At 45.9% G+C, this 13,096-nt stretch overlaps 1 protein-coding gene across 2 annotated transcripts in view; it reads left to right on the top strand.

Moving 5' to 3' along the window:
• Positions 1–13,096, top strand: part of DUOX1 (dual oxidase 1) — a 61,323-nt gene that overhangs the window by 26,973 nt on the left and 21,254 nt on the right. For both annotated transcript variants that reach the window (XM_027870139.1, XM_027870138.1), the window contains 7 exons: positions 3,094–3,319; positions 4,090–4,183; positions 4,763–4,938; positions 10,069–10,138; positions 10,872–10,961; positions 11,639–11,817; positions 12,317–12,547. In XM_027870139.1, coding sequence (XP_027725940.1) covers positions 3,094–3,319; positions 4,090–4,183; positions 4,763–4,938; positions 10,069–10,138; positions 10,872–10,961; positions 11,639–11,817; positions 12,317–12,547 — 1,066 coding nt within the window. The remainder of the gene's footprint in view (positions 1–3,093; positions 3,320–4,089; positions 4,184–4,762; positions 4,939–10,068; positions 10,139–10,871; positions 10,962–11,638; positions 11,818–12,316; positions 12,548–13,096) is intronic.

The following is a 13,096-nucleotide window of genomic DNA, read 5'->3' as shown; positions in this document are numbered from 1 at the left end:
AGCACCAACTATGTGCCAGGTACCTTACTAGACATTTTTACAAAGATGATCTCATTTGATTCTCACAATAAACCTTCCAGATAAATGCTGTTACTATCCCCATTTTACAGATGAGGGAATAGAGGCAAACAGGTTAAATGACTTCCCCAGGATCATACAGCTAATGAGTGTCTGAGAACAAATTTGAACTCAGATCTTCCTGACTCCAGGCCTATATATATACATGCATATATATATATATATATATATATATATTTTTTTTTTTTTTTTACTTTCAAAGCACTTTCCCATTTATGAAAGCTAGCACATATACAGAGTATCCCAAAAGTTTTCATAGCTTTAAATTGCACTGAGACTTTTGGGACACCCTGTACTATTAGATTATAAGTGTATTAGTATGACAGAAAACAAATTGCTAGGTGTGTTTGAAGGGAATGTTGCTTCCAAACAGGCATAAGTTATATCTCAGAAGAAATTCCTCTGAGATTTGAGATGTGTTCCTGTCACTCTATCTTCTAATTGCATATGGGAAAATTATAATGGTTCTTCTCTGACACTAAGCCTCATCACGTTAGAGTCTGGCTTTTGGCTGCCATGATCCTCTCAGTCTGCAGAGCTCAGCTGGGCTAAGTCACTCCTAAGGGCCCAGGAACCATCTCTGCAGCTGCCCTGGAGCTCAGACTGATTCAGGGTATAAAGAACTCTTTGCCCTTTTTCCTGTGCTCTTGCTGCTTGGTGGTAATCAGAGACTGTGGGGAACCCTCTTTTTCCCTCCCTTCCCTACAAATAGGAAAGCAGATGCTGCTGTTTTTTTACTGGTGGCATTTTTGTCTCAGGTAAAGGATTAGCTAATAATCCCTAACATCTGTAGAGAATTTTAAATTTTAAAAAATGCTTTCATGTCCATATCTCGTTTGAGCCTTACAAATCCCACTGGAGGTAGACAAGACAAATGCTATTCTCATTTTAAAGATCTGAAAATTCATACCCAGAGAGAGTTATTGCCATCAGATTATAAGACTTGGAGCTAAAAAGAATCTCAGATCTTACCACATCCAAGCACTTCATTCTACAAATAAGGAAACTGATGCTGAGAAAGGGAAACTAATATATCCAGGGCCAGCTAGGTGGCAAAGTGGACAGAGTGTCAAGCCTAGTCAGAAAGATTCATCTTCCTGAGTTCAAATGTGGCCTCTGACACTTACTAGCTGTGTGACCCTGGGCAACTCACTTAACCCTCTTTGCCTTAGTTTTCTCATCCATAAAATGAGCTGGAGAAGGAAATGGCAAACCACTCCGGTATCTTTGCCAAGAAAACCCCAAAAGGAGTCACGAAGAGTCGGGCGTGACTGAGACGACCGAATAACAACAAACAATAAAGTAAGATCCACGGTATCTTAGATTTAGAACTGGAAAAGACTTTAGAGGTCCTGTAGGCCACATTTTCTCATTTTACAGATGAGGAAACCAAGTCACGGAGAGGTGAACTGAAATGACTGAACAACAACTGAATGAAGAGTTCGGAGATGTGGGCTCAGATCCCAGCTCTACTGCTAATGAGCTCCATGATCTAGGATCAGTCGCTTTATTTCTCTGGGCCTCAGTTTCTAAACTATAAGAAGAGAAGCTTGGGATAGAGAGCTTCTGAGATCTCCATCACTAATAATGTTCCTTCTAGATTTAACAGTTTACTAATTTGTAAACCTCACTTACCGGGGAAATAGATGGAAGGATCAAGTCCCAACTAGAGTCTCACCTTCTTCAGGAAGTCTTACCTAGCTCCTCTTGATTCCAATGACCACCTTTTAATCATTTCCTATTTATCCTGTGTATAGGTCGCTTTGTATATATTTGGTTTCACCTCATCTCCCCCATCAGATTGTAAGCTCCCTAAGGGCTGGGACTGTCTTTTGCCTCTTTTTAATATCCTCAAGTGTTTAGCGCAGTGCCTGGCACGTGGTGGTGCTTAATAAATGTTTATTGAATTGAGTCAATCCTAGGACCCCAGATTTAGAGCTGGAAGGGGCTTGAGAGGCCATGTGTTCCAACTCCATTTTATATAGGAGGAGTGGCAGCCCGGGGATCTTAAGTGACTTGCTCAAGGTCCAGGCGATTGAATTTCAAACAATCAACCGACAAACATTTGTTAAACACCTGCTGTGTGCCAGGGACTCTGCTAGAAAGTGGGGGTACAATATAAAGAATGAAACAATCTCTACCCTCAAGAAGTTTGTATCCTAAGGGAGGAGACAAGTAGAGATGTTATTATACAAAATAAATATAAAGATAATAAATACTCAGTAGTTAAGGAGGGAAACAGGGAGAGATTAGCAGTTGGAAGGATCAGGAAAGACTTCATATAGAAGATGGCACTTGAGATGTGTCCTGAAAGGAACAGAGGGATTGTATAAGGTGGAGATGAGGAGGGGGTGCGTTCTAGGTGTGGAGAATGTCCAGTGCAAAAGGCAGGGAGATGAGATGCGGAGTGTTGTGTCTGAGGAACGGGGAGAAGGCTGGGGAGAAGGCCAGAGAGAAGCCCAGTTGGGCTGAATCACAAGGGATGTAGCATACAGCGAGGCTGGAAAGATGGTTTGGGACTAGGATTTAGCTATTAAAGGTAAATAGAGGGCAGCTAGGTGGCTCAGTGGGTAGAGTGTTGGGCCTTGTGTCAGGAAGACCTGAGTTCAATTACAGCCTCAGACGCTTTCTGGTTGTGTGACCCTGGGCAAGTCATTTAATTCTGTTTGCCTCAGTTTCCTCATGTGTTAAACGAGCTGGAGAAGGAAATGGCAAACCACTCCAATATCTTTGCCAAGAAAACCCCAAATGGGGTCACGGAGAGTTGGACGTGACTGAAAAACAACTGAGCAACGAGAGAACATACCCTTCTTTCCATATTTTCAATATTCCCCATCTGCCTTTCTTATCCTAAAGGCCCCCGCTCTTGGATTACTGAGGAGACGCCATGACTAGACTTTTTCTGACCCCAAGCCCATTTCTTTTCCAGCCTGGCTCAGACTCATGGGCCTCCAACCCAGCCACGCTCCCTGACTGACTTCCCTCCACCTTCTTCCTCCTGTTGTCCAACTTCAGGTGCTGGACATTGACCAGGCAGATGCAGGGAGCCTGCCCCTGGACTCATCTCAGAAGGTGCGAGAGGCCCTGGCCTGTGAGCTGAGCAGGGCAGAATTTGCAGAATCTCTTGGCCTTAAGCCTCAGGCCTTGTTTGTAGAGTCCATGTTCTCTCTGGCTGACAAAGATGGCAATGGCTACTTATCCTTCCGGGAATTCTTGGACATCCTGGTGGTCTTCATGAAAGGTGGGAAAGGAGAGAGGAAGGCTAGACTGGTAAAGGGAGGAGGGAGGAGGGAGGAGGGTTACTAGGGAGGGCATGGCCTGGGGAGCCTGAGCTTAGAAGGTGACCTACGAAGGGTGATGTTGGGAGATGCTCACCCTATTGGAGATGGGTTTAGGGGAGGGGCAGGGGGAGGTACCTGCAGGAGAGACTCCAGCAAGGGCAGGGTAGGGACTAAGAGGCTTAGAAGTTCAAATGTGATGCCTAGACATATCAGTTTAGTGGCAAAAGCCCTGAATTTAGAGTCAGTCAAGAATCCTGGCTTTGATAATTACTTTCTATGTGACAAGTCAATCAAAATAAGTACAACTTGGAGGCAACTAGGTGGCGCAGTGGATAGAACTCTGGCCTTGGAGTCTGAAGGACCTGAGTTCAAATCTGGCCTCAGACACTTAACACTTACTAGCTACGTGACCCTGGGCAAGTCACTTAACCCTGATTGCCTCACCAAAAAAAAAAAGTAAAAAAAAAAAAATAGGTACAACTTTACCTTTACCCAAGACAAATTGTGAAGGAAACATTAAACTTTAAGGCAGTATAGAAACAGGTACTACTGTTACTGTTCTAACTGACAATAAGAACTCAGTTTCTTGACCTGGGTGTGGTCTCTTTGTCTGCTGTGAGATCTCTCTAAAGCTGGATTTCCTTCAGAATGTCTCATGAGCTTAGGTTGGGGGGGCATAGGGTTTTCCTCTGGGAAATGATTGGGACCATGGGCACCTTCCTCCACCCAGGCTCCTCCTCCGAGAAGTCCCGTCTCATGTTCCGGATGTACGACTTTGATGGTAACGGGCTCATTTCTAAGGAGGAGTTCATCGGGATGCTTAGGTCAGTACCGTGACAGCTGCCAAGAGGGCGGGCCAGGGTAGAGATAAGGGAGGGGGGAGTGAGAAAGGGAAAAGCAAAGGAGGGAAAAGGAAGGAGTGGGGAGTGGGACTCTGAGAGTGGGGGAGGATATTATCAGGGTGGCACAGTAAATTGCATGCTGGCTCTAGAATCAGGAGGACCTGAATTCAAATCCAGCCTCAGACACAAGCTGTGTGACCCTGGGCAAGTCAACTTAACCCTGTTTGACTCAGTTCCTCATCTGTAAAATGATCTGGAGAAGGAAATGGCAAACCACTCCAGTATCTCTGCCAAGAAAACCCCAAATGGGGTCACAAAGAGTCTGACAGGACTGAAATGACTGAACAACAATATTGTTGACTGGTCAGTAATATAGTACTTAGCCTTTCTGTTAGATCATTGCACTGTTTCCGTGTTGTCTTAGGCAAATGTTGGCACTCAACCAGGGCCCAGGGGCTTTGGGAGAAGACAGTTGGCATTCAGGGTTCCTGAGTTTTGCTTGTTCCCTACCAGGGTCTGACTATCCTAGCCCTGATTCTCTATTTCTGGTTCTGGGTTCAGGTCCTTCATCGAGATTTCCAACAACTGCCTGTCCAAGGCTCAGCTGACTGAGGTGGTAGAGTCCTTGTTCCGAGAGTCTGGCTTCCAAGACAAGGAGGAGCTGACCTGGGAGGATTTCCACTTCATGCTGAGGGACCATGACAGTGAGCTCCATTTCACGCAGCTCTGTATTAAAGGTGGGTTTCTGGGGTTGGGGAAGACAGAATGAAAGGGAAAGGATTAACTTAAACTGGAAACTGGGATTCTACTTTATCCATCTCTGGATACAAGGTCCATTGACTGGCTTGGGGCAAGGGTGGGGAGCATGGGGGACAGCGTGTCCTCTCACTGCAACCACACCCCCAAGCCAGAGGCAACTCGTTATGTGCTCAGGACAAATTCTGCCTGCACCCCATCCCCTCCTCCAGCTTGGGCACTAAGGGTGGAGGCTGTGATGGGAAACCACATTTCTGTTGTCCTCCTTGATTATGAAACAAGGGATGCAGCAGGGTCCTATCAGAACTCTGGACAGGAGCACTAGGAATAAGGGTCAGCGGGGTGGTGTCAGGGTGGGAGAGGATCTGTGGGCCAGTCTGGACCCAGCCACATTTTGGTGGTTTCTGGACTCAGAATCCCGTTGGAAACATATTGAGGCCAAACCCAGCCTCTCCCAGGATTATGAGTGTTTGGACAATCTGAACTACAGTGCTGGTGGAATGAAGGGGAGGGAGGGTCACAGACATGGACAATGGGTGGAGTGAGAACAGGATTATGTGGGAAACCCAGCTCATTGGAAAGAAAGCATCTTAGACATGCAATCAAAAGAATCCTAGGGTTATCACTCATTAGCTGTGGTCCCCTGGCCTTCAGTTTCTTTGTCTGGTTGTTGTTTGTTCTTCATTCTCGGAGAGGACCATGACCTCGGGGAAGTGATGCCATAACATGCATCTGAATTGGATTTAAGTGAGGAGGGCTGTGCAAGGTCACCAGCCTCACTTTCTTCTCCGGAGCCGTCTGGGTCCAGTGGCCAGATATAGATCAGGACACCTGGCAAAATGAGAAGTTGGACTAGATGATCCAGAGGTCATTTCCTGCTCTAAATCCTATGATTCTGGCAGTGTAGAGACTGTAGCTATCTGAGGGGGCACTGAGGACTTTCAATACTGCAATTTTGACCTCCATCCTCGAAGACAGAGAGTTAGGGAGCAGGTTGAAGGACACCTAGGAATGAATGATTGGGGATCCGGGAGAACATATCAGACCTAGATGTCACAGGCCCAAACTCATAGGAGTCTGCTATAGCAGGGATCAACTTCTGGGATTGAGAGCAGAACCAGGTATGGGAAAGAAGGGAAGAGGAGAATTTTCATTTTTACCAGAGAAATCTTCATTATTAGTATTTTAGGCTTAGCTTAGTTTTTTTTTTTCAGGCTTGTGGGCTTGTATTATACAATACGATATTTTAAACATTAAGAAACATAAACTGTGTTGCAGAGTACTGTGCTTTATGCTAAGATAAAGCATGGTTCCCGCCCTCATGGAGCTTACAGTCTAACCATCATACGCAAACATAATAAGTACATTGGAGAGATGAGAAACAAATGACTACCTGAAGTCTGAGAGGGAAAGTCATTATCAAGGGAAGCCTTAATGGAAGAAGTAGCATTTAAGATGTGCTTTAAAGGAAAGATAGGAATTCACCAGATAAAGCAAAGAAGGAAAGAGGTTGTTTGAAGCATAGGGTTCAAGCATCTGGAGCAATATAACAGAGCGATGGCAAAGTTGGGTGTGTTTAGAGGGACTGAATAGTCCAGTTTAACTGGAGTAGTGTGAGGGAGGGCTGTGCAGAGTCACCAGCCTCACTCTCTCCTCCAGAGCCATCTGGGTCTAGAGTGCATGGAAAGGAGTAGATTGAGATACCTGGAAACACAAGGAGGCATCTGGTTGTAGAAAACATTGAATTCCAGGTTGAAGAGTTTGAATTTTTTCTGGAGGCAATAGGGAGCCATTGAAGATGTTTGAGCAGAGGAGTGACATGATCAGATTTGGTATTAGAAAGATTATTTTGTTTACCTTAGAATCTGAGAGTAAAGTCCAGAAATTCACAAAGAACCTATTCAAGCCTGGATTGAGAGCTTAGGAGGGAAAGTGTAGGACGCAGGAGAGGAATGTGGAGTCAACCTTACATGTAAGGTGAATAGGTGGCTGCCTGTCCAATGGGCTTTAAAGGATGTCAGGCTCTGCTGCCCCCCAAATATATCCTCTGTCTGCCTGCCATAGTGTTTGACCTCCCATTAGAGATTCATTTTGAGTCTCTTTCAGTTAGGTCCACTTTTAAAATGTAAACATACCTGAGAAGAGAATATTTCAGAAAAAAGGAAAAGCACTATCATTGTTGAACCTTGGGAAAAAAGGTTCAGTACCTGAAGATCTATGTAGGCCAGGGGTTCTAAAACATTTTTGTGTCGTTCTTTTTGGCAGTCTGGTGAAATCTATGGAGTCTTTCTCAGAATAATATTTGTTGCCTATATTAATGATTGAAGGTAACGCTACGTTTCATTTAGAAGTTAGTGAATTTAAGATGTCATGTTTTCCTGTCCATGTTCACAGACCCCCCCCCGAATTCTGTCCCTGAATCCCTTAAGAGTCTATGGACCCCAGGTTAAGAACCCCTCATCTAGGAGGCGACTGTTGCCAACTTAAAGAGCTACTTGCCTCCTTCTAGTTCAAGGATGGGGAACCTGCGGCCTCGAGGCCAAATGTGGGCCTCTAGGTGGGACTCAAAATAGTTTGGATTCAGGCAAAGGGCCACACTTGAGGACCTAGAGGGCCACAAGTAGTTCCCCATCCCTGCCTAGTTTTTCAGAGCTGGGTGTAGACCAGTTCTTCAGTTAAATCTTTTTCCCCTCAAAGAAACTTTATTAGGAAAAATACAGATAAACAACTGTAAAAACATTGTATTGTACTATAATTAGTGACAGGTCAGCTCACCCAGTTTAAAAGAGAAAGGCTACCTCTGTGGTCTAGCAGCATGAACAAGGTCAGGAGAATTGGGTTCAAATATTGCTGGTGAGACCTGGACAAGTCAGCTTGCCTCTTTATGCCTCAGTTTTCTCATCTATAAAATGGGGGTGATACGGATATGCACATTACCTACCTAGCTCACAGGATTGTGAAGAAAGTGGTTTGTAATACTTAAGGCACCATACAGAGTGTCTTAAGCTATTGAAGCTTAATCCTGCACTAAGATTCTTTTGACACCCAGTGAGCTGTTATTTCATGACAGATTCCTGAAGACCCTTGGTTGAGAGTGGCCCTTCTCTGTGTAGCCCTAGAGATTCTCTTGTGCTTGCAGATTACCCTTGTACCCTTATCCCAGAAATGCCCATGTCTGCTGACCCCAGGAGGCTAATTCTCAGCCCTGACTTGTTTCTCTCTGTCTCAGTGGGAATGAAGCAGATTCTCTGGCTTGTTATGAAGGCTGCCTGTTTCCTCAGGTGAAGCCAGGCTCCTCCACCTCCTCTTTAAATAGCATCTTAGTCCAGTCTTCACACATGGCCAGTAGCAGCTAAACCTGACTTCCTTTGAACATGATTGCTTTAGGGTTCTAACTAGTATTCTTGATCCAGTTTTCTCACATGACCAAAAGTAGCTGAGCCATTATCTGTGGCCTGTCTTAAGCATGCCTACTCTAGAATAGGGTATCGCCACAAACTGGATAGCTTTCCCTTTCTGTTTCAAAACTGGTCATCCAATAGGACTCTTCCAAATTGTCAGATGTTTCCAATTTTCAGCTTATTGGCTGAGCAGCTATGACAGACATGTCTTGAATCTGCCAGCTCCACCCTCTCTCCCATGCTCTCTTTAGATGACTCATTAATCCTCAGGTGCCTACCAAAGAGTAGTCTTCCAATCAGTTAACCAATTTATTAAGAGATCCATAGGAATCTCTAGGATAAGTATCTATAAGGATAGTCCTGGGGAGAATTTCTGTGGCTCCTCAGACAGGTTACTCTAAAGCAAGGGTTCTCAGACAGAAATTAGCAAAATATTTATATTTATATATAAGATATATATATATCTTAATATAAATTTATATTTATATATAAGATATATATATATCTTTATTATAAATGTGATTTATATAATTACATTTATACTGGGTATCTCAAGACTGTCAGATACTATGCTGACTGATAGACAAAAATGAGAGTCACTATCTTCAAAAAGCCTACATTCTCAGAATCTCATCTTAGAAATGTATAATATCACAAATATTATATAATAGAATGATAATAAGCAATTTCCACCTACAGAAAGAGAAGAGATGTTTCTTCATTAAGAGCTGAGAGTAGCACATTGAATTCATTCATAGAAAAGTATCAGAGACTTATCAGTCGGGCAGTTAGCATTTATCAAGCATTAGCTATGTGCCAGGCACTGGACTAAGTGTTGGGAATATAAAGAAAGGCAAAAAACAGTCCCTGCCCTCTGAGGAACTCACAATCTAAAGGGAGAGACAAATGGAAACAACTGTGTACAACCAAGATATACATACAGGATAAATTAGGGATAGTCTCTGAGGGAAGGCACAGAGATTAAAGAGGACTGGGAAAAGCTTCTTGAGACTTGAAAGAAGCCAGGGAAGTTAGACGGCAGAAATGAGGAGAAAATGCATTCCAGGCAGGGATGGCAAGGTAAGGGTGGCCAAAATTGAGACCCCAGGGAGTTAAGTGACTTGCCCAAGGTCACACTGATACCAAGCATAAGAGGTGATATTTGATGCCCATTTTTCTAACTCCAGAGCCATTTCTTTTACCTCTGCCCCATGGGGAGGGCACACTGTGCTAAAAAGGGCCTCACCAGGGCCAGTTCTACATATGTTAGTACTCTGACTATCCCCCTATAAGACTACTGAAAAAAAGGCCAAGGTCTCCCACTGCATCCAGGGTCATCTCCAGTAATCCTGATCTATGTGTTGCCACTGAACCCAGATGGCTCTGGAGGAGACAATGAGGCTGGTGACTTTACGCAGCCCTGCCTCATTTAAATTTAATTCACTTGCAAGTCAAGACATCACCTTCCTGATGTCATTGGTCCTCTTTGAGAATGAAGGGCAAACAACAACAATGTAAGACTACCATTGGAAAAAGCTCTTCAGACAATAGGTTCAGGTGGAACCTAGCTAGGAGTTGGAGGCAGATGAATCCATGCTCTCTCAGAGGGCCAAGTGGAACCCTATGTATCTAGAAGAAGAGGACCTGGGACCGGTTCTCTCTCTGGCTTCCAGATGTGTCCTGCTCACTAGCTCTCATCTGGATTTATAGGTGCGGAAGTTCCTGAAGTCATTAAGCAACTATGCCGGAGAGTCTCCTTTATTAGCCAGGATAAAATATGGTGAGCCCAACCCAGGGATGAGAAATATAATGGGGGGAAGGGAGGGGCTAGGGGCATGGAATGACTCTTTCCCTCAAAGGGAGGGGCTAGGATTCCCTAGGATCTAACTTCATGATGAGATTATGTCTTTGCTTATGGGAAATATCTACCTTTCCCCACTAGCTGAGTGTATAGCCCTTTCCCCAGCACTCTTAGGTCTGAGGTCAATAATAACTAAAAATTCTAGTGTCTAGAATTCACTTGGGAGAGGGGAGAGAGGAGAGGAAGGAAGGATGAGGTGAAAATATAGAGGATAGTATGACCCTGGGTAGAGCTACATAGAAAAGGGGGCTGGGAGGAGGGTTGTCCCTGAGAGAGGAGCACCACAATAATGAGATCCTGGGAGCTGGTGGGCTGACTTAGGCCTGTGGGGTGTGGGTATTGTGGTCACTATGGGAAGGAAGCTGCCACCCAACCCCAGGAGAAAGAAGGGCCCCCGAATGTGTGTATCCTGGGGCAGAGCTCTGATAATCCTGCTAGTTGTGGCTCTGGGGTTCAGTTGTAGAAACAGCTGAGAATGAACAGGGCCCTGGTGGCTTTGTTTCTGACCCCCCCCCACTCTCCTGCACCCTGTCCCTTTACCCAGAACTTAGACTCCTGAACAGTTAGGAAGGGTCCCTGGAAATCTGGGCCATCACTTGGCCTACTTTCCTCCTGCTCTGTTCCCTGTTTGAATCTTCATATGTCTCCTTAGTGATCTAGCTAATGAGACGACAATGCAGAAATTCAAGTGCCCGGCGTCTATAGACCCTCCGCAGGAGGTCCGGAAGAGGTTTGGCAAAAAGTACGTCCTGTTTCTGCCCCTTAGCCAGACATAGGTGGGTGCAAATAATGACGCTGAGTAAGAACAGAGTCCTGGTAAGAGTTTGGGCAAAAATGAAGAGGAGAGGAAGGAATTGATCAGAGTATGAGTGGGCAGTGTTGGGGGGTAGATGGGGCTGGTATCTGCGGGACTGAGCATCAGACTGTAATAGGTCATGTAAGAGGCAGCATAGTATAGTGGACAGGGCACTGGATTTGGAGTCAGGAGATGCAGGTTCAAACCCACCTCGGCTACTTACTAGTTGTGTGACTCTAGGCAAGTCACTTAACCTCTCTGTTTCTCAGTTTCCTTATCTGCAAAATGAATAGGTTGGACTCAATGGTTTCTAAAGCCCCTTCCAGCCCTAAATCTATGATCCAATGTCCATCTGGAGGCCTGACCTTTTACAAGTACCCATCCTTTTTACATCTTATTCCCACGACCAGTTTGCAAAATATTTTTTATGTTATTCACCAGTACTTCAGGTGTGCATCTTTGTGTCTCCCGGTGCATTTAGCTGAGAATTGTTTCTACTTTCATTCTCCTGGCCCTTCCTTAGCACCCACTAGCACTGGGATGCTCCCCAGGATCCATTTGGAGGTACCCCAGATGGCCTGAGGATACCTGGGAGTCAAGGGCTAGGTCTCCCTGTTGTGCAGGCTGACATCGTTCCAGCCCCGGCCCTTCACAGAAGCGCGCCGGGAGAAGTTGCAGAGAAGTCGTTGGCATCAGACCGTGCAGCAGTTTAAGCGGTTCAACGAGAACTACCGCAGGCATATCGCCTGCGCCGCTGTCTTCTACTTCATCGCTGGCGGGCTATTTCTGGAGAGGGCCTACTGTGAGTGACGGCTCTTGGGGGTGAGGTCTGCTGTGAGCAGAGCCAGGACTAACTAAAACTCCACCGAGGGTGGTGTGGTTTGGAGGAGACTTGGGAGATGGAATGATTCACCCCCCTATTGAGTCTGGCCCTTGCCCCCGTGGGGTTATTGAGGATGGTGGACCACTGGGGCAGGGCGCCGTGCTGATGGGACCCTGAGGAGGTCACCTGGTTGTGCCATGCTGTGGGAGGCAAGTTATGGGGTGGTAAAGACAGGAAGGAAGGAAGCCTCCTTCTCATCCCATGATGCTGCCCTAGGACCAGGCCCTGCCTGCCCCACCTTAGTTGTAACTTTGTCCTCTGACGGTCATGGGGATGGGGTCTTGTCTGAGTGACTCTCAAAGTAGGTAAGGTTTGTTGTGAGTGATGGAACCTGGGGGTGAAACAGGCCAAATGGGGGCTTTTCCTGCAACAATTTGGCTCCGACGAACCTGCCTCCCACCGCCTCTTCTCTCCGTAGTCTATACCTTTGCGGCACACCACATGAGCATCACAGATACCACCCTGGTGGGCATCATCTTGTCCCGGGGCACGGCAGCCAGCATCTCCTTCATGTTCTCCTACATCCTGCTCACCATGTGCCGCAACCTCATCACCTTCCTACGGGAGACTTTCCTTAACCGCTACGTGCCCTTTGATGCTGCCGTGGACTTCCACCGAATCATTGCTGCCACAGCTATTGTGCTCACAGGTGAGGCTCCAGGACCGGGAGCCAGAACCACCCCTCCTACTTATCCTCCCCTCCCCACCCGTCTCACGTCCTGAAAGTCATCCTCCCATGGGGCCTTGACAAAGAGAGGGCCTGGCTGGTGAGTCTGAGTCTGCTGTGAGTGATAGCCCTGAAAGGGAGGCCCCACCTCCTCCAGTCTGGCTCTGATGAACCTGACTCCGCCCCACAGATATCCTCCACCTTCCTCTCTCCTTCTCCTCCTCCTCCTCCTCCTCCTCCTCCTTCTTCTTCTTCTTTTCTTCTTCTCCTTCTCCTTCTTCTCCTTCTTCTCCTTCTCCTTCTTCTTCTTCTTCTTCTTCTTCTTTTCTTCTCTTTCTCCTTCTCCTTCTTCTTCTTCTTCTTCTTCTTTTCTTCTTCTTCTTCTTCTTCTTCTTCTTCTTCTTCTTTTCTTCTTCTTCTTCTTCTTCTTCTCCTTCTTCTTTTTTGGCAAGGCAGTTGGGGTTAAGTGACTTGCCCAGGGTCATAAACATAGTTGGAAGGGACCCAACAGGCAATCTAATCCAATCCTCC

Source organism: Vombatus ursinus, unplaced genomic scaffold (genome assembly GCF_900497805.2).
Source record: "Vombatus ursinus unplaced genomic scaffold, bare-nosed wombat genome assembly UNPS02014794.1, whole genome shotgun sequence".
NCBI classification, from domain to species: Eukaryota; Metazoa; Chordata; class Mammalia; order Diprotodontia; family Vombatidae; genus Vombatus; species Vombatus ursinus.
Note: the sequence above shows the minus strand (reverse complement) of the source record. Positions and strands in the feature narration are given on the sequence as shown.